The sequence below is a fragment of the Diplotaxodon limnothrissa genome, linkage group LG17 (genome assembly GCF_057381915.1).
Source record: "Diplotaxodon limnothrissa isolate DT_005_m linkage group LG17, D_limnothrissa_male_GT1.1, whole genome shotgun sequence".
In the NCBI taxonomy this organism is placed as follows: domain Eukaryota; kingdom Metazoa; phylum Chordata; class Actinopteri; order Cichliformes; family Cichlidae; genus Diplotaxodon; species Diplotaxodon limnothrissa.
The window spans coordinates 25083716-25111620 of record NC_140612.1 but is presented as its reverse complement, the minus strand read 5'-3'; the positions used below and the strand labels follow the sequence as shown (position 1 = coordinate 25111620).

General features: G+C 40.3%; 1 protein-coding gene across 1 annotated transcript; it reads right to left on the bottom strand.

Moving 5' to 3' along the window:
- Window positions 1–4058: 4058 nt before the first annotated feature.
- Window positions 4059–22974, bottom strand: LOC146615062 (uncharacterized). The gene is made up of 5 exons (XM_085375529.1): window positions 22919–22974; window positions 22205–22622; window positions 19665–19824; window positions 19119–19215; window positions 4059–4236 (listed from the first exon to the last, which is right to left on the bottom strand). The coding sequence occupies exons 2-5, from the start codon at window positions 22544–22546 to the stop codon at window positions 4059–4061; spliced, it is 777 nt and encodes a 258-aa protein (XP_085231655.1). The 5' UTR covers window positions 22547–22622; window positions 22919–22974.
- Between the last annotated feature and the right edge of the window lie 4931 nt (window positions 22975–27905).

The window sequence follows — 27905 nt, the reverse complement described above, 5'->3', positions numbered from 1 at the left end:
GGTCGACGACCCAGGCATCCTAACACTGACCTTACTTTGAATATAATTCCATAAAAAGTGACAAAAACATTAGCGTCCATCGTGCGTGGGAAGAAAACTTCTTTTTACAGTGAAAAAAAACCCTAAACCTCCAAGCAAGCAACGACGTAATGGGAAATTCACAGAGAAACTCACGGATTCTTCAACTGACCGCGGCACACCTGCACCAGGGTAAACCTCCGCCTACCCTGCTCCTGCTTTACAGGTGAGTCTTTGACTTTATTTATTTTCTGCTGTGTTTTACTTGCATCTGTTTGAAAGAGTGAGTGTAAACACAAAAAATATTTTATTTTATGTGCTGGAATGTGTAGAAAAAAGGTTTAAATGTTAAACTAATTTATTCAAGTCAGAGAATGTTGCATATAATTAAATTTTTTGCTTGATGCATAAAGTTAAAAGATTAAAACTGATAAAAACAAGTTAAAAAAAGAGACTTTTCCATTTGATTACATTTTGTATGATGGATTATGCAGAAAAAGTAGAATTGGGCTGAAAGATCTATCACTTTATCACCTCTTCAGGTTGTAAATCGTGTTTTTAAAAAGAAACGAAGTAATTAATTACTTTTGAAAATAAGTAATCAGTAAAGTAACGGGATTACTTTTTTGGGGAAGTAATCAGTAATTAGTTACTGATTACTTTTTTCAAGTAACTTGACCAACACTGATCCTGACACAGTGCCATCTAGTGTTTTTTTTTAGGATAACATAACTCAACCAAGTGGTAGAGATGGCTCAGTAAGGTTGAGTTAAGCTAAGTACTCCAGTTCATTATATATAGTCTCTCAAAATATGCTAAACCAAATGGTTGAGCAGGCAGTCAAAGGGTTAAGTTATACAGAATAGATATCAGAGTCGTAAACAGGCTGACTTCTGCTAAATGGGTCAAACTAGGAAGAAAGTATACGAACACATAACATCCTTATAGAATATGATGTAACACTATAGATCAACTTACCTCGAAATATCTAAAGCTCATAAACAATTACAGCAATATGATGCAACAAACACAGCAGAACTACTAAAATACTCAAAGCTTCATAGAAATGAAACAAACATGGACATTTATTTTTAGGTCCATTCTGCTGCTGATACACACTTTAGGTTTCTGAATATTAAACTTGTTACTGCCTTTCATAGTGTGTAACTTGAAGGCCCTGAGTACTTTCTCCCACACTGAAAATACTGGAATGATATAATTATTTGAACATTACCTAATAAGACTGATTCAGGACAGACAATTAGTTATTCTAAACTTTTCTAGCAGTCCTTCACAAACAGGGAACAGTCTGTCTATTCTCTCCATCTGTCAGCTGCTGCTGGCTCTTCCTTGTTCTCTTCCTCACATACTGCTGTGTTTGTCCTGGTGGTGGATCATCAGGGCTGCAAAGCCTCACAGATGATGTGCAGCAGTGGGTCCTTCATTCTGTCCTCACTCTGGACACTTGAAGTTGTCACACATGGAAATCAAATGTGTGATGAGTTGCAAGATTCAAACACAAGTGTAACTTATAAACACATGTTCATACTTTTATTACACAATCAGAAAGAAAGAAAAAGAGAGAGAGTGGGCAGTAAGTGTTTTCTGTTTGTCTCGTAGTTGTTGCAAAGATTCCTGTACAGAGAATGCAGCTGACTCTTCTTTTTCCATCTTTTGTTCCGTGGTGTCTTGTTTTTTTCAGAGGCTCCTGCAGAGACATTGCAGTTGGTGGCAGCGAGTCCTCTTTTTCTAATCATTTCTATTTGTGCTTCTGCCATTGTAGATGCTTCAGTGTTTGCGTCTGCGTTTCTCTGCGTCTGCCTTGTCTTTGTTTTAACAATCAGGTTGTTTTGTGTTTCTGACATCCGAGATCCACTAAAGTTGGTTGAATTTGTCCCCCATTTATGGGATTTGCCAGTAGAATGTGTACTTTGACATCACGGGCTGTTCATTTTTAAGTGCTGTTCCTTTGAAGTTCCATGATTGGAACAATTTAAAATAAACCTACTGTAAAGGAAAGGTATTTATTTTGTAGCACATACTGAATTAACACATTAAAAGCTGCTCTACAGGAATTGCAGTAAAAAAGAAAACAAAAGCAAAACAGTGTTAAAAAAAAACCTCACCAAAGTAGAAGACGACTGTTTAGTAGAAAAGTACAAGGCTCGTATGCGGAGTAGTGATGTGCGATACCACTGATTTTCTTTCCGATCTGATACCAAGTAATATTCAGGGTGGTATCGACGATACTGAAAGGACTCCGTGAGAGACGTCTGTCTCGCCCTAGCAGCACCTGTCCTTCTCCTCCTCTTCAGTTCGCCTCAACATACGCTCATCATATTCTGTGATATGATTTACTCTGAGGTTTTTGACAAGGTTAGTGATTTGCCACAACCATACATGCCAACCCTCCCGATTTTTCAAGGAGACCCATATGGAAAAGATATATATAAATCTTGTAAAGTTTGTATCTGTCTTGTGTGAAACTTGTATGAAAAGCATATAAGAGTGAAAACAGATATAAGATCCCTTGAAATTTTTTATAATGAAACTTGTATGTTTTGGACACTTACTAAAACAATGTATGAAAGTAATGAGAAAGTGGCCACTTTCATGAGTAAATCATATAAGTTTTTACTATTTCTTTTCCATATGGGGAATACCGAATGATAAACTACAAATTTACTCTAAATGACTAAAATATCGATATTTTAATGTGAGAATCGATTCTAGAACATAAATGATTGGTATCGGAGGAATCGATATTTCAGGATCGATCCGCACATCACTAATGCGGAGTGAAGCGGAAAAAAGGTGCGAGAGAGAGAGGGTGAGAGAAAGGAAGAAAAAAAAAAAACACGGCTCGCGATAAGGAGCCGGCTCGCATCGTTCACGTCAAAGATCCGTCTCTAAGAGCCGTTCCGTTCACGACCGACACATCACTAATTTGTATACTCAAAGAAAAAAATTCAAGGCCCTCTTTAAGCTGAAACATTTTTTTTCATCTCACTCAACGTAAATGTAGGACTCCAGCATTACTGCAATTATTATTCGTCTGGTGAACCTAAATTATTTTCTCTCAAAATGGTCTTTGTTACAAGAACACAAAGTTATTGAGTTAAACAACGGTCCGTCCTCTTCGAAAATTTTGCGCCCTTTCAGGGTCACCTGAATGAATGCAGCTGCTGTTGGCCTCTCTGTACTTTTTGGATAAAACTACACCTTCAGGTAAGGTAACATATTCATTTTTCATATAACCAATTGTGTATTTCTCTATTAGCTGAATTAGAGCTGGGCGATATGAGATTTTTTTCATATCACGATATGTTTTTTTTTTCATTTCAGGCGATAACGATATCTATCACGATATAAGCCAAATAACTATATTTGTAAGATTTAAATGTGCCGTTGCTCACAAGTAAAATGTGAAATAATCAGCAGCTTGTTTTGATTTAAATATTTATTTCCCATAATAAGTTCAACAGGGTAGATGTACTTAAGAAACATGAGACTTTTTCAGATAAATAAAGGCAAATATTGCAAACTACACAAAAGGCAGCCACTAAAGCGTTTAAGTTTCAAAATAGAACAAACGAAACAGACTAAATTGTCAATTCCAGTTAGAAACAAAATTTTAATTCTAAAAATAAATCTTAGTTTGTGTTACAGAAGAACAGACAAAATTGACTAACTTTTGTCAATATCAAATAAACTGAGAACTAAAAGGAAATTCTCAATCTCTCCTTGTTGTATAGCTTATGTCACGGGTTGCTCTGAGGATCCACTCGCAGGACTCCGGAGTGTGTTGTAACAGAGACAGTTTATTCACAAAAATCTTCACCAAGTGTATTTACAGGCAGTGCGAGGACAGTGCTATATACAAGATGTGCGAGGACGGGTTCCAGGGCTCCAGGGAAAACAAGGGAATCACACACACGCTCACGCCAACCTCTCTCCGCTAGTGACCAGCCACCTCTTACACGCTCCACACGGGGAAACACGGGGACGGGTCCGGGGAATCTAGAACAGAGAGACAAATGTTACTTTCTGAGGCGGAAGTGTGGGAAACTAGACGTGTACTGACAGGAGTCTTCACAACAATCCAGCGTTGAACAGCTGATCTCCTCCTTCTGATATACCAGCTGGTCTGATGAGGCCCAGGTGTGCATGATCCGGGAGGGCGTGGGCCGAGGGCGTGAACCCGCCATGAGTTCCGCCCTGGCAAAACAGGGGAGGGGGAGAGAGATTGCTGATCAGTGCCTTGCCGACCCTGCAGGTCGTGACAGCTTAGCTTTTCAAACAGTTTTAACAGTTACTTTAGTCTGACAAAAGCCGAATTAGCGCTTCCAGTCAGAGATTGAGCATGCACCGGTTTATTGGATTTCCAGACTTGCTTTCGGCACAATTTACAGTGAGCGCTACTCTGTTTTTTGTCAGACTTGAAATAGCCGAAATACCTTCACACTACGGAACTTCTGTGGCTCTTCCGTTCGACAACCTCTCCGGCATTGGAACCATCATCGGTTTTCTCTTCGGTAACCTTCGGTCACGCTCTCGGTTGATTTTTCTCTAGTCGGCACACTCATTTCCTCCATTACCCGGGCGGCACGGCGGCTGGCTGCTTCCCAAAACAAATACACATGTGCAACTTGGCACTTGTGCTGTACGTAACAAGTCACGTGACGTGACGCTGCGGCTGTGATTGGTTCGGCTCTGCACTACTTAATTTGGATTGGCTGTTCTTTTCTTTTTTTAAGAGGACAAGAGCGGCGAGGCCTATCTCAATAGTTTAATTTTTCTATCGAGAAAAAGTTATTTCGCAATACATATCGTTATCGTTCTATCGCCCAGCTCTAAGCTGAATGTAGAGCACTGCTATTTATCCTAGAAGCTTGTAACAGTTGTTTTTTGAACTTTTGGTGGTGCTACCATTCTCTTCTCTGCTGGAATACTAGTGTTTTGAAAATATAGACATGACTTGTTTTAGAGGACAAATTATGTAGCCACCAACTTTTAAGTACTCTGTGCTTGTGCTAGCTTAACAGCAGCTAGCCAATTATTCAACTTTATTCAACAAATATTTATAATGTATTTCAATGGGGAGATCCTTTGAATCCTCATTCAACTTACTCCTCTTTGACCTGTATCTACTTTCACATACGTTGACCTAGAGCCACCATTCAAACTTAAAAACGAAGCCAAGACATTCAACTATTCAACTTGTATTTATCTTCTCAATAGCTATTATACTTTTTCTTCAGCTCCAGTTTAAAATTCATGCTTTTCACCTGTTTCAGAGTTTATAATGGGTGTGTATGGGACGGAATGTTGGAGGTTAGAGTGAGACAGCTTAGCTGCTAGAGTAGGATCAAGGGAAATTTTTATCTTAAAATCTTCTCTTTAAACTGCTGCTGTGTCCACAGTGTTCAGTCGACAGTCATCATTTTACCCTCAAAATGTAGCCATCGTTGCCCTCTTTCATCCAATGTCATGGTTATTGTAGTATATGTCATGGTTCTTTCAACTCTTCCATAGAGTCCAGTGTTAAAATGGCTCCTCAAAACATTCAGCTATCAGCATCCACACTGCAGTTTCTTCAGAAAATGCATTTTCTAGTTCACAATTATTATTAATCTTTATATTCATATAGCATTTTGTAAAAGAGACGGTCAAAGAGCCATGGGCTTCAGACCCTTGGTTTGAGCTTTTCAGCTAGAAGAAGAACGCTCTCAAAGCAAGTCAGAAAAAAAACAAAACATAATTGAATCATCTAATCATTAAAATGCAGTTCATTTGAGGGAAAACTCATTTGAAAGTTTTTATTGTTAGTGGCAGCTTTGAAAAATGTATAAGTACTGTGTTACAAGTCAGCGCAGCTCAGATCATTTCTCAGATCAGCTGCAGGTTCTCACATTGTTTCCTCTGCTGTTAATGTCTTCATTCACTTTATTTTCTTGCAGATACATGCAGAAAACTGCAGGACTAAAATATGGCATCATATCACACCTAAGCTAAGCTAAGCTGTCTCAGACTTGTCAACAGGGAAACGTATGCTTCACTTTAATGGGATTCTGCCCAAGTGGTGCAAGTAATCTGTCATATTTTCACATGCTTGCAATTACCCCCTAACCTCAATCATGTAATTGCTTACTAAGTTTCCCAGACAACAAGTAATCTCTAAAACTTCTTCATTAGCAATTACACATGGCTGGGAAATTGTGAAGATATTTCTGGAAACAGACCCTCATGTTTGCTGACATTGATGTGCGCAAGAAGGGCAGAGGGATTGCAGTGTGCAGCATTAGCTGTGGGTCACAGGCTGGACTTGGCTCATTATTTGGTCTTTGACACCATGCAGAGCAGCGCACCTCGCAGAGACTTTCACCGGCTGTGTGTCCATCAAAATGTGCTGGCATCTGACGAAAGGTTCGGGTGGTGGAAGCTGTAATGGAGTTGGAAGGACACAAAGGGAAAGTAAACGGACATCCAGTAATTGTACTGGCAGTCTGCTCAGACCTGATGGAAGCAGTCAATAATTTGTTTAACAGCTACCAGGAGACACGAGGGGAAAAGCTGCAAACTTTCTGTCACTTTATGTCTAGATTGAAAATAAAGTTTTACTATTTCATGCAGATGGAGAGTTGTGGGGAAGAAAAACCCTCAAATAAGTGAAATAAAGTAAAACTTTGATGCACACCGCAGCGTTGCAAACACCTGAATGCTCCAAAGCAAACTGCCAGAACAGCTGCTTTAACAGAGGTGCTCGCGCTTACTGATGATCAGTTAATCAAGTGCATTTGAATAGCTGCACCTGGCTGCTATTTACCCTCTTAATTCTAGCGGAAGCAGTAAGGGTGTAGACACCTTTTTCACATGCCTGTATATAAGTGATGGGTATAACTACTGCACACTGCAGGACCCTGCAAAATGTCTATTTCAAGGTAAGTCTGTCCTAAAACCCTCTCTCTTCTGTTCTTATTTGTTTTCAGGCTTAAATTTAGTGACCCAAACTACCCTTGTGCTCTTAAAGGGTATTAAAAGGTCAGCAATAAAGCCAGGGGCTTGACAAAACGCTGACGTAATAGAAAACACGCACATAGTCATCTTAATAAAGGAAAATAAGGGTGAAAAATAACAGTTTACATTTCTTCAGTAAAACATTTACAATGACGTCAGGAAAGTTTTGGTTTCAGTTTGTCAGAAATCTACATGCCATCTTATTTTAATCCTCTTAAAATATACACTTACCAGCCACTTTGCTGAATACACCTACGACTTTGGGCATTAGTTCTCTGTGGCATCAAATCAACGAGGTGCTGGAAACACTCCTCAGAGATTTTGATCCATATTAACACTATAGCATCACACAGTTGCTGCAGATTTGTCATCTGCACATACGTGATGGGAATCCCCACATTTGAATTTTGTGACGTGGCTCGTTATCGTGCTGACAGCAGCTGTCACAATCTGATCGTCACAGAAGAAATCAAGACTGATCAAGCTTTTCCCCAATCTTCTATGTCTAATTTTGGTGAGCCCTGTTTTTAGTAGTCCACCTGTTTCAGGGTTTAAAGTGATGTGTAATCATAGAATCTCTTCTCAAAAGCTTAAGCTTTCACCCAGAGAACTGCTGCTCACTGGATATTCTTCCTTTTTCTGATAATTCTCTGTAAACCCTGGAGATGATTATATGGGAAAATGTCATATTTGGTCTAAAGTACCACTCTGGAGTCAGTCTCAGCATGCCAAAGAAAGTTTTTAATAGATTTATTGAAAGGCAACCAGTTTCTAATATTGAGTAAACGTGACACTTGAGACTTTGGTTTAGCAGCAACGACACAAATAGGAGCTCTGTGGATGAGGACAAGAAAAGGAACTCTGAGTTTTGCAATAAAAGGTGGAAGTTTAACAGTCTTACTTGGTGGGGTGAGCGACTGAAGCTCAGGTTGGGGCTTTTGGTGGAAAGTCTAGTTTCTAGAAAGGTGAGGGGTGTAGTGGTGGAGAATGGGCATGTTTCAGGTAAGTCTTCCCTCTAACAGGTAGGATGACAGATTTCTTTGAACCTGCAGGAGCAAAAATTCTGAAATAGACTAGGCTGTTTGAGACCAACATCCATGCCACGTTCAGTCATAAATCACCTTTCTTCCCCATTCTGGTGCTAGATTTTCTTAAGCAGGTCATCTCAACCATATCTACCTGTCAAAATTCACTAAGTTGCTGCCATGTGATCAGCCGATTAGACACTGAACAGGCTGTTGAACAAGTGTGCATTAAAAAGTGGTGAATGTAAGTTTAATTTCCAAAATGAACAGTTATGCAAACCACCTCCTTTTAGCTAGACATGAAAATTTAAAAAAAAAAGGGTAATTAACGTATCATAGCAGCTATGATGATGTTTTGAGGTTTTTCCTGATTTTTACTAATTTTTTTTAATGATTTCCTGCAGATTTAAAGATGCAAGTAAAAAAGTAACAAAACGCACTAAACAGTCATTTCCAGGACCAAAGACGAATTAAAAAGAGCAAACTGCACATGGCTACAATAAGGGTTTGTCTGCCCAGTGAGCAATTTCGATTATGAGTAGAAAGAAGCCTTCCCCGTCTTCATTGCCAGCTCTGTCACAGTTAAATGGTTTGCAAACATGGAACATTTCTGACATGGAAACAGACACATTCAAATTAGAAAGACACATTTCTGTTTTCCTTTCGGACTCTTGAGCCAGTCAGTTTTCAACAAAAAACGTTAAATTGAGAGTGCTTCCAACTCGCTGAAAGCTTCGAGCTCACCTACGGTTTTGAACTTGTGATCTCGCTACGCTAACAAGTCCCGAGCTGTGATCACAAGAACCACGTGGGCTTAAAACGCTCTAATGTGTGCTGTGAAAATGGTGATAAATGGGAGTGACAAGAGTCATTAAAACATGCCCACTGCTTCTTTGTTAAACTGTTACGCTTCCCTAAGTGCCCTCGAGCTAAAAGGCCCAAATGTGTTTCAACTAGTTTTGACTGAATAAGGGCAGCGAGTTGACCTTTGCACAAAGTAGAGGTATTTAATTATTGCACGATCACTATGTGGGTTAAAAGTAAATGTCATAAGCCAGTCTTTTTCTGGCAGATCCTCCACAGAAGTACACGCTTCACATTCTATGTTTTTATTTTTTTCATCAATCATTAACAAGAAAAAGGATCCAAGGTGATGTATATTTAAATAGAGATTAGAACCAGCCTCATCCAAAAGCTCAGTTTACATTAATTTATTTTAACTGCTCTGATCTATCGTTTTCATTAACACCTACTCCTACTGTCAAAAAATAATGTATACTACTGTGGAGTCACTGGGAGACTACTTTTAAAAGCAAGAGAAATGTTTATTGTGAAATAAACTCAGAACTGATGGCTGACCAGAGGGTGTAGTACAAAGAGAGATTAATGGCTTAGCAAGCTATGTTGAGCTTAAGTGAGAGTTTCAGTCTAAAATTGGCTGGAAGCACTACATTTTCATTGATTACAGACAATATACTTTCCTTCCTGCTACAATACATTGTGTATGAGCAGCTTGTTAAGCCGTACCTTACTAACGCCACCAAAAGAAGCTGTAAAGAAGCAGTTGTAAAGATAAAGTGCCAACTGTGCATTGCATTGTCATCCCTTATAGATGTGTTTGTACTTGCTTCTAATCTGCCGCTAACCTCGCTTTACGCTGCTGAAATTGCAGCTGTGTTCCCCATATTGCTCTATATTTGTTGGTGCTGAGCAGGTAAAATGGTAAATGATGTGCACTTATATGTAATTGCTTTAATGTCATAAAATATAGATCCTTTTAAACGTAACAGCTGATGACGAGTGAGGACTGTCCCTGACAAAGTTAACTGTAGCATTTATCAGCTACAGAGTCACATGCTTTTCCTCAAAGGTCAGTGGAGGCCAGATAAGAGATAAGAGGGGAGTGAATATTGGCCATGATGGTCAGGTTGTCAACATACTGTGTATAATTTGGTTAACTTAGATATTTGCTCATGACATTTACAATCTACATCGTAATCTACTATTACAAGTGAATACCTTTGTTTTAGAATTTCTGCACTTATTTTGTGAAATAGGTTCAATAAAATTCATGTCTTTTACTTTGGGGCTTAAAATACAAAGCAATTGGAAAATAAAGCAGGCTGTATGGTTTATTTTCTTTTAGCAAACACTGCAGTAACGTAACAAGACTGCCCACTCTACCTGAACCAAAGCTGCCCTGCGTATTGCACGGATGTAATGAATTTGTTGGCCAAGAGCCCCAAATTGGAGAATTTAAATCCGCTTCAACACCACAACATTTTTAAAGAACCAAAATGAGAGCTTTTCCAGTGGAGCACTCTTTTTAATTATGTTTCACCTTAATGTTTTCAGACAGTTTGCACAGGATTTGAAGCAAAACATGACGCTAATTTCAAATAACAAATTTAATAAAAATTTTTTTTAAAGAAATGAAAAATATGAGCTGAAATATCCTGAGAAGAAGAGTACAAAGAATATTGCTGTGTGGGTTTTCTACTGCAAACAACCAATTTCAGATTGAATTACTCCACTGTAAGCATCAAACTATTCAGAGATCCAGGTTGGGGTAAAGTCTAACATGGTTAACATTTGCCATTTCAGCTAAATGACTCAGTCTGTGCAGGAGTACCAGAAGCTTTTTAAAGGAGTTAAAGCTGCAATTTGTGAAAACGTTCTTCTTTTCTGAGATTTCTCACTTTTTCATCACCATGTAAACCCTTTACTTCCTGCTCGGCCTCTGAGTATATTCAGGCTTACTTAATACCCAGACAGAACGGCCGATCACATGGTTGTTCAAAACCGGAAAAAAAACCCATCAAAGACTGATAACATCATTTAAGAGGTGTGCTGACGAATTAGTGTCTGCTGTCTGACTTCGAGTCTGCTCTGTAGTAGTTAATGCTCCCAGCCTGACAATAGGCAAAAATTAGTCTGCCAGATGGATTATTCTGGCTCTATTAGCATGACGTTTAGAAAGTACAGAGCTAAGAATCTAATCAACGATGCCATCAAGAGGGACAGTCCGGGCCACTCTGCCGCTAACAAATGGGATTCTGGCTGTGATGAAATGAACAGTGCATTATTCTTACCAGAGCAGATGGTGCTTACAGGATGCAGTCCTCACACAGCCGTACAACGAGCTCAACAAATCATCGTACAAAACTTTATGGATTTATGCAGTAGGTTTGTTTTTCTTATTTTGATACACAGAGGTGTGAAAAAGTGTTTGCCTGCTTCCTAATTTACTATTTTTTGGATGTTTGTCAAATGTAAATGTTTCAGATCATCAAATAAATTTAAATATTAGAAAAAAAGATGACACAAGTAAACAGAAAATGCAGTTTCTAAATGAAGGTGTTTCTTATCAAGTGGAAAAAATCCAAACCTACATATTCCTGTGTGGAAAAAAACGATTGCCCCATAAACCTAATAACTGGTTGGTCCACCCTCAGCAGCAGCAACTTGTACAGTGCAGTGGAGGAATTTTGGCCCACTCGTGTTTGCAGAAATGTTATAATTCAGCCACATTGGAGGGTAAATTGAATCAAGAAGCTGTTTTTTCCCCCTTAAAAACATAATTAGTGAAAATCAGTGAGGCACAGTATTATAACACTCTATAACCAAAGTTAGTATCTAACAGGATACGAAGTGAAGTTTTTAGCATCTCAAAGTCTCATCTTTTTCATGTTTTACTTGATTTTATGGCTGATAAATTTCTTTTAAAATACACCAAGTGGTCTTCACTGATATATAGACTCATGGGAGACTTCATTGAGTACAACTATCCAGTTGCTTGGTAATGCTAGTATCTAATCAGCCGATCACATGCCAGGCACTAAATGCATTTAAACACATAAACATGGTCAATTAAATCTGAAAGTTCAAACAGCCGATTGGGGAAGAAAGGTGACTTCAAATTTGGGACTTCAAATTTGCCAGTGGTTTGGATGGTCAGGTAGGGTAATCTGAGTATTTCAGAAACTGCTGAGCTGTTGGGATTTTTCAACAAAGTTATTATTTACAGAAAATGATCCAAAAAAGACAAAACATCTAGGAAGTGTTCTCTGGGTGAAAGTACCTTGTTGATGCCAGAGGTCAGAGAAGAATTGACCAAAAGCTTTGAGCTGATAGGAAAACAAAAGCAATTTAATCAACCAGTTGTTGCAACCAAGGTTTGCAGAAGAGCGTGTGTGAACTCACCACACGTTACACACTGAAGCAGATGGAAAACCACACAGTCCACTAAGAGCAGGAAACTGAGGCTACAGTCAGTCTTATTTATATGGCACAAAATCACAACAGCAGATGCCGATTATTAATTCATACAGGTTCACCAGAACTATAACAATAAAAGATTGTAAAAACGTTGCCTGGGGTCCGTTCTTCGTACCTCGCTTACTACATCCAAGATCAAATCATCGCGCCAACTTTGAGCTCGCTATTCCGGTTCTCCGAACACACCTGTTGATAGGTTTGTAGCTTGAACCTATCTACAAATGATTATATACTTCTAAGCATATATGAGTAAATATCTCTAAGCATAAATGGCAATCAACAATACAAAACCTAACACCTGTTGTTGACGATTAGTACAGCTGGATGAAGTAATGTGAGATCACTGGGTGGCTTAACAGGGGCTACGCATCGATAGTAGAAACATTGATCGGCAACCCTTTGATTGGTCGGCGAAAATGTCGAAGGAGCGCGCTCAGTATTTTTCGGCAGCAGAGCAAGAACTCTTGAGTGAGGGATTTCAGGAGTTTCAGAGTTTAATTAAAACGCAAGGGAACACTGCAAAGGCTGCAAAAGCAAGGAGAGAGGGCTGGCAGAAAGTTGCTGACAAATTAAACTCGTAAGTAATTTAATAATAATAATAATAATGGATTGGATTTATATAGCGCTTTTCAAGGCACTCAAAGCGCATGACAATGCCACTATTCAGTCACTCTCACATTCACACACTGGTGGAAGCAGCTACGGTTGTAGCCACAGCTGCCCTGGGGCAGACTGACAGAAGCGAGGCTGCCATATCGCGCCATCGGCCCCTCTGGCCAACACCAGTAGGCGGTAGGGTAAATTTATTATATTATATTACATTATATCATATTATATTATATTATATCATATTATATTATATTACATTATATCCTCTTTCACATTAGAGCCACAACAGGACCCACTAGAACATGGGAACAAGTAAAAGTGAAATATAAGAATATTCTACACACTGGTAATATTTATCACTTATATTGCTTTTAGTCTCTTGAAAAGAGACCCTGAAATAATCTGTTTGTTTCTAACAGCAACCAAGAAAAGGGCAGAGCAAAAAAAGACAGGTGGTGGTCCTGCACCCCCTCGTCAACAAGTTGGTTAAGTAAATAATACCCTCACGGGAAAATCGATATCTCTCTATGAGCACACTGTCGCGCTGAGCTAAAGGATCCAGTAGCTGGTATTTTGGCCCATTCCTCCATGCAGATCTTCTCGAGAGCAGTGATGTTTTGGGGCTGTCGCCGAGCAACACGGACTTTCAACTCCCGCCACAGATTTTCTATGGGGTTGAGGTCTGGAGACTGGCTAGGCCACTCCAGGACTTTCAAATGCTTCTTACGGAGCCACTCCTTTGTTGCCCGGGCGGTGTGTTTTGGATCATTGTCATGTTGGAAGACCCAGCCTCGTTTCATCTTCAAAGTTCTCACTGATGGAAGGAGGTTTTGGCTGAAAATCTCACGATACATGGCCCCATTCATTCTGTCCTTAACACGGATCAGTCGTCCTGTCCCCTTGGCAGAAAAACAGCCCCATAGCATGATGTTTCCACCCCCATGCTTCACAGTAGGTATGGTGTTCTTGGGATGCAACTCAGTATTCTTCTTCCTCCAAACACGACCAGTTGAGTTTATACCAAAAGTTCTACTTTGGTTTCATCTGACCACATGACATTCTCCCAATCCTCTGCTGTATCATCCATGTGCTCTCTGGCAAACTTCAGACGGGCCTGGACATGCACTGGCTTCAGCAGCGGAACACGTCTGGCACTGCGGGATTTGATTCCCTGCCGTTGTAGTGTGTTACTGATGGTGACCTTTGTTACTTTGGTCCCAGCTCTCTGCAGGTCATTCACCAGGTCCCCCCGTGTGGTTCTGGGATCTTTGCTCACCGTTCTCATGATCATTTTGACCCCACGGGATGAGATCTTGCGTGGAGCCCCAGATCGAGGGAGATTATCAGTGGTCTTGTATGTCTTCCATTTTCTGATGATTGCTCCCACAGTTGATTTTTTCACACCAAGCTGCTTGCCTATTGTAGATTCACTCTTCCCAGTCTGGTGCAGGTCTACAATACTTTTCCTGGTGTCCTTCGAAAGCTCTTTGGTCTTGGCCATGGCGGAGTTTGGAGTCTGACTGTTTGAGGCTGTGGACAGGTGTCTTTTATACAGATGATGAGTTCAAACAGGTGCCATTCATACAGGTAACGAGTGGGGGACAGAAAAGCTTCTTACAGAAGACGTTACAGGTCTGTGAGAGCCAGAGATTTTCCTTGTTTGAGGTGACCAAATACTTATTTTCCACCCTGATTTACGAATAAATTCTTTACAAATCCTACCATGTGGATTCATGGATTTTTTTTCACATTCTGTCTCTCACAGTTGAAGTGTACCTCTGGTGCAAATTACTGACCTCTGTCATCATTTTAAGTGGGGGAACTTGCACAATCGGTGGCTGACTAAATACTTTTTTGCCCCACTGTACATCTGAAATAATCAAGTACATGAAATAGAATGATTAATAGTACATTTCCCTTTTTTTAGGAAATGACCTGTATGTATCTGTATGAAATCAATCGAAGAATCAAGTACTGCATTATCTTTAGTTACATTGATAATATTTATTTATGGAAAAACAGTGGAAAAATATCGCTGTTGCTTTCGTATAAATGAAGCGGACATACCTGAGTGGCCGCGATCTAATCCTGTTTACATAAAGTAAGCCTGCTCCCAAGCAGGTTTACGCTTACGGATCTGTTGCTATGACAGCAAATCCCGGATGAGCTTCGGAGAACCGAACGATCCAAGATGACGCGAAATCGTCAACAATCAAATCCAGCTAACTTACCCCTGGTCAGATGAGTTTCAATTTCTGCCATCACATTCAGATGGTAGGGTCAGAATTTGCTCTAAACAGCATGAATGCAGGGATCCATGCTGCCTTGTAGCAACAGCTCAGGCTGGTTTGGGTGGTGTAATGCCGTGGGATATATTTTGCTGGTATACTTCGGACCCCTTTCTACCAACTGAGAACCACAGCCTGCCTGAGTATTGATGCTGACCGTGTCACTCCCTTTATATCCACAGTGTGCCCACCCTCTGTTGGCTACTTCCAGCAGGATAACTTTCTACTGTGATGGAGGCAGTGTGACAATTCGGTGTTATTTGGGTTTGGTCATTTTGCCCAAAGACACTTTAAAGACAAGCCGAGTGGAGCGGAGATGATCTGTGATCCAAAAAATTAGTCGTCTTCATCTCAATTATGCGAAGCAGCAGCTGGGAAGGCAGTCACGTCCATGTCAGCACACAGATCTAATCAACCATGGGATCCCAATTCTGACATAAAGTTTGTTGTGGAAATCAAAAATAAATCGAGTTGGACACAAGCAGGCTGTCTTTATGAGTTTTATTTACCTTAGCAAAGGGTCAAACAACAGTACATACAAGACGACAGCAGTAAGCCTAAAATATTTACAGAGACAAGTTATCTTCTGTGGTCACAGAAAACAATTGGAACAATTTTTGTAAAGAAAGGCTTTTATACACACATTTACAGTTACAGGGTGGCACGTCACAATAACCAGGTCTTAAAAAGAACAACTAACTATTCATGTCAGGATTAATATTAATAATTTAACCTCAGCAGGTACAATTTTTAACTTTGTGTAAACAAAAACAACCCCACCTGCTATTTTGGATGCTAGCAGGGTGCAATGGAGAAAAGTGACGTCCGAGCCACAGAGGCGTCTGTGGATTTAGAGGACTTTCCAGCTCCGCTAAATCCCCTGAAGTGGACATCAGTGTGCTGGAGGACAATAATGATCCCTAGGCAATGCAACAGGAATCAGCTGAATTGAAGAACTGTCCAGCCAGCTCCAGCCGTTGTTGAGCCAGATGATGGTCTGAAGGGGAAAGAAAAGTCTTGGTTGTGATCAAACCACTAAGTAGTTTTAGCCAAAATGACACACTCATGGATATAATGAGGATTCATTGGGATTTTAAATTTTTTTTATCTTCATTTCATTGATTCCCAACTCACTGTTTTGGTCCTGGGGAGGCCCAACAAGGTGTGTTGTCAGTGCTACACCCATACCAACTTCGGCTGTTTCATAAGTTGCATGTTGAAATGTCATTGAGCTTCTAAGTACCAAGGTGTGTGCATGATGGGTAAAAAGCACTAAAGGCATGAATGTGTGTGTCAATGGGCAAATGTGGGCTGCACTCTGAATGCTTTCAGAGAAAAGCACTGCACAAGTCAGTCCATTTACCTTTTATCTCTGACTAGAGGACGCTAACAAGCTTTTAATCTACACCCTCATATCGATAAATCGCAGGTAGTTGAGTCAGTGTGAGAACAGGCCTTGTAAGTTTCAACATTGTTTAAGTCTTGAAATGTGAAACTGTAGATACCTGGTGGCAAAGCCAACATTAACACCAGCATGTCGGTTTCATCAGAGTTTACATCTAGTCCGCAGTACCTTTTTCAACGGGAAAATCACTAAATTATAAATGAGGAACAATTTGAAAGGCCAACATATGGAGATATAAATGAATTTAATGTGTATTTTTGTGTCTCACTGCAAACAATCCAATGAAATGTGAGCAGATACACCTCAGAGAATGCCGAGTTTTCGTGGTTACTTTCCAGTGCAAAATTCCCCCTGGTATCTAATGGCCACCCCACGCCACCGACTCTGTCACTACTGATTGCTTGCATTTGCAATTATGCCTTGTTTACTTCTATCACTCCCTTTAGCTGTGGCAAGACGCTTATGTAACACAGCGTACGATGCACGATCATCTGCACTGCTGTCTCCCTGAGAGAAATCAATTTAGCCCAATAGTTCTCATCTGGCCTTTTCTATTCTGCACTCGCGTTGCTTTCTTCTCTTTCTGCTGTGTGTTCTCTCTGTTTCCTGCTTGTATGGGCAAACAGTGGGAGTCCTTTCATGATTACTAATATGTTTGGCACATAGTGGCCTGAGTTTGAAGCTTATTCTTTATGAAATATGGCACTCAAAGACAAAATATACTAAAGTGGCTGGAGAGAGTTTGGGGTATTTTGCACAGTATTTGAGGATTTCAGTGGATTTGAGAGTCTTTGTTCGTGCAAAGTATTGCAAAATGAACACAATCCTCTCAAACGATTGGAGAGGAAAAGAATTACATGTCAAATTTGGAAAAGGGCACGGTCAAATTCCTGTCAGCATACTTCCACTGTATGTCTCACATGCACAAATTTGGTATGCATGCAACCTGATCGTGTCCTCCCATCCTGCTGCACTTCACTGCACAAGGGGGTCAGGAAATCTATTAACCTTTCAGGCAGCAGGAGAACTACCCAGCTAGCCAGGAGGGGAGCAAATGCATCTGTATTTAAAGGTTAGGGGAGATGTGGAGTAATGAAGCACAGGCAAAGAAGAGTGAAAGGAGGGGTTGGGTGGATTTGATATCTAGGAACATAAATACACAAGTCACTGCTCAGGTTCACTGAAGTATCTGTATGTATCCTCAGCAGGCACGCTCCCCAGTCAACACACATATGTGGGGCCCAAATAGGGAGCAGCAGGGCTAATATTTGGGGCCCACTTGGGAAACCCAACTGGGGTCCAGCTAATTTTGTCCTCAGTTTCCATGGTGGCCCCAAATGTGTTTTCCTAGATGGGTTTATGCTGGGTCCCAGATAAGCCCCAAATCAGGCCCAGTTGAAAAAAATATGTGGGGCCCAGATGGGTAGAAGCAGATCTGATATTTGGGGCCCACTTGGGGTACCCACCTAGGACCCAGCTAATTTTGTCCTCAGTTTCCATGGTGGCCCCAAATGTGTTTGCCCAGATGGATTATTGATGGGACCCGGATGGGCCCCAAATCAGGCCCAGCCAACAAATGAGTATGGGGCCCAGATGGGTAGAAGCGGGTCTGATGGTTGGGGCCCACTTGGGTTACCAACCTGAGACCCAGCTATTTTTGTCCTCAGTTTCCATGGTGGCCCCAAGTGTGTTTGCCCAGATGGAATTTTGGATAATGTAAGTAAGCTATAATTTAAATCACCTGTACAACAAAGCCAGTTTATCTTTTTTATTAATACTGATTACTATGAAATTTTAAAACAGTATGCTTTTTTATATAATACATTTTTTGTGTGGAGAACATGTTGACAAAAATGTCCACAGTATACACAAAACAATAACAAATAAATGTTATACAGTTTAAAGGAAAAACAAATGCAGCAAACCACAGCTTCTCACTCATTCACCAATCCATTGGTCCTGAAAGAAAAAAAAGAAAAAAAAGAAATTAGTGCATTTTCACAAACAAAATCAGATTTGCGATAGTACTGAAGTTGTTTTGGAGGTTGTGCTGTTCAAGTTGTTTGACCTCCTACATTGAACTCTTTGAAGACCATGAGTATTCATGGAAACAGAAAAGCTATTTACAAAATGATTTACCAAGTAGGCACTCAAAAATTAAATTAATGTGAAATATTTTACCTTAAAACATTTAAGACAAATGTTTAAAAGATGTCTACATAGTTACAATGATAACTGGTGTTGTGGGCTGTCTCAGTGATTGGCACAGAGCTTAGAACAGGCAAGTGGTTAACCAGTTTTTTGCATGGTACAGCACCTCATAATGAACACAAAACAAAATAGTAAAATGTAACAAGGGCTACATCTACCAAGGAGAAAACAGATTCCACTTCTTGAGGTGTGTGCCAGGCGGGCGCCAATAATTTTCATGTAAATCAAAAATAGGGCCATCAGATAAATCAGTGTGTTACTAATTACACTGGAAAAAATAGAGGCTGGCTCTGGAGTTCCTGGAGCTTATTCACATTCTGTGAGCAACCAAAAAACTGTTTAGTGAGAGACTTCTTCAAGTATGCTACAAGCCAGAAAGAAACGTGGTCATTCCTGCCAGCAGCCACCAACCTCCAGAACAACATGAGCTGATGGTTTCATCTCCACAATTTGTACAGTCTATCTAAACCACGTGTCAAAGTCAAGGCCTGCGGGCCACATCCGGCCCGGCATACATTTATATCCGGCCCGCAAGATCATTTTATATAGATGTACTATTATTGTTATGCATGGCCCGGCGATATGAGGCGCTAATAATATACAAACTACAGATCCCATAATGCACCGCTGAAGCCTCCTTGCTGACTGCTAGGCTAACTGGGAACATTCCCGCGTCAATCAAGTCAAACTTCTGTTATTGCGAAGCTAGCCGCTCACAATGGTGGAGAGAAAAGTTGATTCTGAATGACTGCAGCTGTAGTGAGCATCCGTTATTCAAACATCAACAAAATATCTTACAACTAATGAACTTACCATATAGCACTTCAAAAACTTTAAGCCCTCGAAATTCCCGCTTTCCATGGCACCCAACGAAGTTATATTGCCTGGAAAGAGCATTGTCCATAATGAAGGCCATCATTCTTCTTGTGGCTTCATCAACAGTGCTCCCTCTGATCTCTGCCACAACAGAAACCTTAGGACACGCAAGGACAATAATTTTACTGACAGTAGTACCATCAGTCACACCTAAAAGAAAGCAAGCACAGCTACACAGTAATTAGGCTCTATAATATTGATGCTAATTGACTGAGAAAGAGTTAGGTGTCAAAGTCAAACACTGTCTGATGTGAATGCAAAGAGCTAAATGATTCACCAAAAGTAATTTCTTAAGTTTTGGGTTTGGCATGGCACAACTTATAACTAGGTAATGTTTGGAGAAGTTATTTTATTAACAAAAATAGCAACTTTTGTTCAGCTCTCCTCCCACTCCTTCATTGCACTGACCATGTTCGAACAAACAGCAACTTTCCTTGATCATAACTGCTAGCATGAAACACAGACTGATTGAGGCATTAATTAGGGCCCGAGCACTGATAGTGCGAAGGCCCTATTGTAATTGCTCTGTTTATTATTATTATTATTATTATTATTATTATTATTATTATTATTATTATTATTATTTCGGCAAATGAATTGGCCGTTTGAGGGCCTAAACATGCTCGAAAACTCATGAAATTTTGCACACGCGTCAGGTCTGGTGAAAATTTACGTATTTTAATGTTCTCAGACATGGCCAGGGAAAATTAGCTCAGTAGCGCCACCTAGAAAAATGAAAAACGCGAGCCCCCGGTATGGGTATCACCTACATGTTTGAAAGTCGGTACACCTATATAACGTTCAGAGTCGAACAAAAAAGTCTATTATGGCAATGTCCTAAACCCAACAGGAAGTCCGCCATTTTGGATTGAATGTGACATTTTGGCTCTGATTTTACCGTTTCCATGCCTCGAACTTTAACGAACTCCTCCTTGGGGTTTGATTTCATAACCTTCATATTTGGTCAGTGCCAACTACACCCTTATGCCATGTTAAATTGCGGAGCTTTTGAGTTTTCACAATACCATGAGGCCGTGGCGCCACGGCGAATTTCGATGACTCGCCATGAAAATCTTATTGCCTCTCATTCTGTCATAGATTTTCTGACCTTGACCAAAGTGAACACATATGATAAGGCTCCACCCCTGAACATATTTCAACTGCCATATTTGACATCAAGGACAGCGCCACCTAGTGGGAACAGGAAATGTCATGTTTTACACTTTGGGGTACAGTATAGTGATGGGTGACATCTGCAGCCTCAAATTTCTCCAGGAAAGCCTTAAGGAGTTGGTCTTGGGTTACAGTGAAAACTGTGACTTTTCGCAAAAGGGTGTGACCCCAGCGGCGTGGCGAACTTTGATGTCACGCCATGAAGAAACAAATTAGTATAACTCAATGAAATCCAGTCTGATCAGTATCAGACTTTACAGGCATGATGTCAGACCCGCCCTGAACAGATTGATGTGCCCATTGTCGGAAATACGGACAGCGCCACCTAGTGGCAACAGGAAATGTCATGGCTTTAATTTTGTTGTACTGATTTTCACAGGTTCATCGTGGCCACCTCAAAAGCGGTGAATATCACCATCAGTCCCTCGTGATGCTTCAGTGCAAAAATTGTGAGTTTAAACTGAACGGCGCACCCTGGTGGCAACGCTGTTCAACATGAAAGATGAAGTGGCTTTTGAGGGTCTTGGCAAGTTTATAGAGGCTTGAAATTTGGCACACACCTCCAAATGGATGAAGGCTTTGTTGGCATGTGATCATTTTCATTGAATAGCGCGAAATTGTTCCACAGCGCCCCCTACAAAATTTCAAAACCACAGCCCCTGCTCTGTGTTCTATGTATGATTCTGAAACATGGTAAGCTTATAGGAGATATCAAGATGTACAAAAAAGTCTCTTGGTGCAATATCCCAAATCCAACAGGAAGTCAGCCATTTTAAAATTAATGTGTAATTTTTGTGACATTTTCCCCTCTTTCCAGGCACCGTTCTTTGACGAACTCCTCCAAGGGATTTCATCATATTGAACCGATCTCCAGTGTGTGGAATCTAAAGACCTTTGTGATGTTAAATTGCGAAGCTTTTTACGTTCAGGGAAACGGGGTGGTCATGGCGGCATGTGGAGTTTCAGTCACTCGCCAAAAAGCAGTAATCTGCTGTCACTCAAAATCAAAATGTCCAATATGTCCCAAAGGTCGCAGGTGTGATGAGACTCGAGCTCGGAAATGTTTGTTATGCCATTTGTCAGTAATGGTTAGAGCGCCACCTAGTGGGACGACTATAATCATGATTGAATGAGATGAAATGTTAGCTGGTGGTTGAATGCATGAATTTCATCAATGTGACATCAGATCGGAGGTGCTGGTTGTAGGTGTTGGGCGTAGATCGACGCGATGGGGTGCGAGGGCCCTCATAACGCTGCTTGCAGCTTTAATCATTGAATATTGTTATTACATCATTATTATTTACCACTTCTTTTAGGAAGACAGGGTCTGCCAGTTTTTGCTCCAGTGCTGCCACATCTGCTACTGTCCGGATGGGAAATACAGCACCCTCGGGTAATACTGCAGCAACTGGTCCATCACGTTGTGTAAGGAGAGACTGTAGCATTCGACTGTGGACCCTCTGAGTGTCCTTAATGTCTTCCAGGAGGGTTAGAACACGTACAAACATGCTCGTATTGGTGGCTTGTAGAAGTTGTCTTGGAACTGGTTGTGAAACCACAGGTGAAGGAGTTGAGGGTTGTAGCGGCTGAACAAATGGATGAGTGATGTTCAGGAAGTGAGTTTCACTTGAATGTCTATTCTCCATTGCTGATGGTGGTGAGGTCTCTGGCTGTTCCGCAGTGTTGTCCCAATCCTCATCAGAGCTCGACGGGATCACTGGCCTTAAAACAAACAAACAAACAAAATACAACAAACATACACACACAAATAAATAATAATCCAAACACATAATTTAGGGTACTGGTTAGTCCTACAAACTAAAAACATTAATGTATATAATGGCATCAAAAAAAAAGTCTAAAACAATTTTTTAAAAGTCAACAAGTTATAAAGCGCTATTTTGAAATCATATCTGAACCTGATGAGCAGCAAGGGTCTGCTAAAGAAACTGTCAGGTTTTTTTTCTTCTTATAATCTCAATAAATTTTTGCTTTTAAGGTGTTTTCAACACAATTACCTCCTTTTCCGCTTCCCTTTCCCAATCTGCTTCCAGAATCCAAATAAATTCCACCAAGGAAGGTTTCTAATGGGAAGCAGGAAATGCTGTCTAAAGGGCCAAACTTCCGTACATCTTGAGCTAGGTGTATTAAAGAATGTATATTATAACCAACAAAGTCAAGACCATAAATCAAAGCAAAATCTTTCACAAACTGCTTCAAAACATCCTCTGCATAATCACAGTCAGTTATCAATATACAAATCAGGACTTAGAAGAATTCTTGTAGATACAGATAACAGTATAAAGTATCTATACATTTGGCTTGGTATATTATTCAGTAGAACTGGGCTTGTGTAAAGCAAAACTTGTCTCAATTCAGTTGCTTTCTACGTGCTAATTTCAATGAGAGACCTTGGTTTTCTTGCAAAACTTTAAGGAAGATATTGCCTGACAGAAACCATGAATGCTGAAATCAGTTAGAATTTGCATAGACTGTCTGCATTTTCGGGGACTTTTTAACCAAAGATAAATAAGCTTGCGCATTACCCCCATATCCCACACCCAGCTCGTTCAAAGTGACACCCCAACCTGGTGCTCTTTGTTGGCCATAGCACAAAGTTTCATCAGTCCTTTAGTGTTACAGGAAAAATGATTCTATGTTTCTTTACCTTCTTTTAAATGTGCAAGCATGCCCTTTTGTCTATGGTTAGATTAGTTTAGAATTATCTTTTTAGACTTTCTCAGCAAAGACATACTGTTTTGGGACATATTGTTTTAGATTGTTTTATCTCTCACAGCTTTCTCCCAGCTCTCTGCTGACGAGACTAGCGCCACATATGGAGTTGTTTATTTTATCTGTTTTGTATTTTCTTATCCTGTTCTCACTGTCTTTCCTATAAAAAGTGCCCAGCCTCTGTACACGTGTGAGTTGTTCTTAGCAGCTCACCCGTGTACACGTTTGATAAAGAAAGTAACTTTGTCTCATTGTGTCTTTATTTCTCCTGGGTTTTTTACAGAGTTTTCCCCCAACATTTCTTGGTCCTTCGACAGCCAGAGCGCCTCCATCGTGTCCCATCTCCGTGACCAGTCCACGTTGTTCGTCTGTCGACAGCTCACACACCAGGTGTGTGATAAAAGTCCAAGAGCGTTTAAATTCGGGTCTTGGCCAACGTCTTAGAAAGCGACCCACGGTGGTGGGACCCGATCGAGGTGGACCAGACCCGGCGACACTGACCAGGTAGATACAGACACACTGACACAATCTTGCGTAAAAGCGCATTTTGAATTCAGGGAATTTAAAATAGCGGAAGTAGCTCGTCGACTGGTAGCTTTGGAAGCTCGTCGACTGGTAGCGTAGCTCGTCGACTGGAAGCTTTGGAAGCTCGTCGACTGGTAGCTTTGGAGCTCTGGGTAGCTCCCCCAGCTGGGTCTAGACTGGGTCTAGGGAGTAAGTAGCTCTGGGAGCTCCCCTTATCATAAGGGTTCTGGTCGCGCGCGCGTCGAAGCTGTGAATGTGAATGTGTGTGTGTGTATTGTTTTAATTAATGGAGCAAGCTGAATTTTCACGGTCCAATAAGAGACTGAGCTGCTCCTACTGTGTTTTTCTTTTACTGCTATTCACTGACGTGCTGGTGAGTTGAGAGAACGGTCGAGTTCCGTCTCGTAAAGTTCACACCGCTTTTGGAAATAGTCCGAAAGTAGAAGGGCGTGTGAGCAACCACTCTCGTCTCTAATACCAGCGAAGGTGATAGCAGCTGTATTGTGTATATATTACTTAAACAAAAATAAGTAAATACATAAATAAGATGGGTAATCAAGCAAGTGAAATTAAAACTCACTCCTGCTGACGAGCAGTGGTGAGAAAAGAAAAGTCCAGACGCCGGACAAAAACAGTGTCTGTAAACTGAGAGATTTAAGAAAACAAAATATAAACAGTCAGAAGAACAGAACTCAACTGCCAGTTTAGTAAAACCAGAAGACGAGACACTGTGCAGTGCCCACAATCCTTTTAGTAAACCATCACTCACTCCTGCAGCCGCATCTGCAGCAACACCCATATCAGGAAGAACATAATAATCCCTTATTAAGTGAAAACTAGAGATCACAGTAGTTTTGTAGTAGTTTAAAAGGGTTGAAAACAGACCCCACTGAGTAGATATAAATATAAAAAGTACGAAATAAAGATGAACAAAGGGAAAGTTACAGTAGAAATTATCTTTAGAGTATTTGAAATTAATAATAGCAAGGATAACAACCTGTAAAGTGATATTAACAATGAAACACAGTTGGCATGATGACCATGCCCAGCATGTATAAAATGAATATAAAGCAAATAATTCACACGAAAATATTTTAATAAAATAAATAAGGTATATTAAGGCTGTGTCATTGTTCAGCCAAGGACAGTGTGTGAAAAGGTAACTGTCTCCACCCTGGGAAAAGGATGATTCTGCAGGTCATCTGAAGCCCTTGATGGATACAAAATAAAATATAAATAATATATTATAATAGAACTGCCTGGTCCGCCATGCAACAGAGAGAACAAATGTGACCGCAGATTGGATGAATTCTAAATTATCTGTTTGCTGAATAAGATGATCCTAACTAACAAATTGGCTCAGGAGTAGTATAGTGGTACACACTGATAAAATATTATAATATGCTATTGCTGTTATATAAGACAAAGAGGATAATATTAACAATGACATATTAATATGAAGAGGCACCTTAATCGGTTATGATGTGAGGTGGATAATTGTTAAGCAGTAGTCTGCATCAAGCTTAAGGTTTGCTGAAACTCAGTGTAATGACATGTGAGATGAAGACAATACAGAGAATAACTAAACTAATGAAGTGCATAGAGGCACTTGACCAGCTTGAAACCTATCATCCTAGAATGACACATTGCTGAGATATAGAGCACACCTATAATAACAACCAATAAGCAAAACCCTGTAGACAACAGCTAAAACTACAGGATTGAGAAGCTGAATTAAATATGTAGACACTGCTAAGCTGATGAGCATGTTACACATTTTCTTTTCTTTTTATTTATTTGTTTCTTTTAGAGCAGAAGCTGCTGTAACACACCCAAAGAAAGACTCTAGGTCTGACCAACCGTTTCAGTCATGGGCAAAAAGATGTCAGTCAATAAAATTCTAAAAGATAATTTATTGACAAAAAATATATCAAGAGATAAAAGATAAAACAGTCCAGTGTCCCACTTAAGAATTGTATAAAAACACACAGTCCCAAGGCCAGAGCCAGCTATGCCACACAGCCAAGTTGCACTCCACATGTTGCCTTTAACAGGGTTAGAAGTTGTCCTTGGAGACCCACCACCCTGCAAGCATATAGTCAGTGGTCACTCAAGCCTCTGCAACTCTGCTGCCTTTAGGCTGTGGCATATAATAGGCCCTGGACTGCACAGAGAGACAAAACGACACACTTAATATAAAATTCATAGCGCAAAACCCATCCATCCCAAACATATCTGATTTCATCACATTACATACCTGCACAGCGAGACAAAACAACACAGCAGTGTTTGTAGTGTGGGCTATAAGTAGACCAGTGTATCAGTGCAATCAAGTACACCTGCCTCTAATTAGTCCAACCCCATTCCAGCCATTTGCTCACCAAAAATGTGACACACACACACACACACACACACAAAACCACTCCCAACCCAGTGCAACTTCACACAATAATATGGAGCTGAATTAACACAGGCACATTAGTCTACCATGTTACAATTACATTTCTCCAGTTTACACTGTTAACCCCTGGAGGGTCTTGGGTCGATTTGTGGCTATTTTCAAATTTTGATTACACTCAAAAAAATGAACTCAGCCTATCTCTGCTTTTACTAAAGTAGATTTTGTTGTTTGTTCTTAATAAACTCGATTTTGCAAAAATCCTTAAAGTGTTTGTGCAAATTTAATGAAATGTTGTTACTTTTTGTTGTTACACAAAGTCATTGAACTGTGTCAACGTAACATTGTTGAGTAAATTCACAGGTTTGTCCCTCGGCACATACTGCTGCGTGCAGAGCCCGCCTAAATAAGGGCCAATGCGCATGCGCACCACCCTCTTTCTCAAGCTTGCTATTTCTTCGCCATGTGGACTGGTTCAGCCGCATTTTTGTCCAAAAATCAGGTAAGAAGTCATTTTTCTTGTAAAGCCCGTCTACATATATATGTTCACACGTCAGTTAATGTCGCAAGTGCTACTAAGAAAAGAGTACAGGCAGGGTTTTGCCCGGTAAAGGTTTGCTAACGTGGACTTGCTGCACGTGAGTTTCCAAATGATTTTGGAGGGGACTCCATTGCAATAGCAAAGCTCTGTTTTCAGCCCAAATGTAGTGTAGCGCTAGCGTCGGTATGCGTCGGTACAGGCAGCGCATTCGGTCCGGCACGCACTTTCGCGCCAAGTTTATACTCGGACGCCTGACTGCGTTGCACTTTAGCCAACAACAGTGGAGAAGCGCTCCTCGCTAGCAGACAGGTTAGGGTGTATTTTCTGTCTAATATTTCAGCTTACGTTTTGATGTAGCTTGCAGAAAGCATTTAGTAAGCTGGTGTAAGATGAACTGCATTAATGTTGTACAATGTCCATGGGATTTCTCACTCGACTTTTAATGTCAGATTACACACACATTTACACAATATGCAGTGGTGATGATGTAGATCAATAAATTCATTGTTGTAGCATACAATATTAAAAATAAAACTGATTAATATGAAACATTAACAATGTGCAAATTATTTAGTTTTTTCAGGGACAGTGTAATGAAAATGTCTTTTGTGCTTCTCCCCCAGATACGTTGATGTGGCAGTGCAAATTGTGCAAAAAAGTGGTGTCATCACGAGCTCTGTTATTAAAACACTACAGGTTAGTTCATAGTAGACAGCAGTATCCATGTGCCTATTCTGATTGTGTCTGTGTTTTCAAAACATGGAATGCTCTACATAGCCACTTAAGCAGATCACATACCCAAAGAACT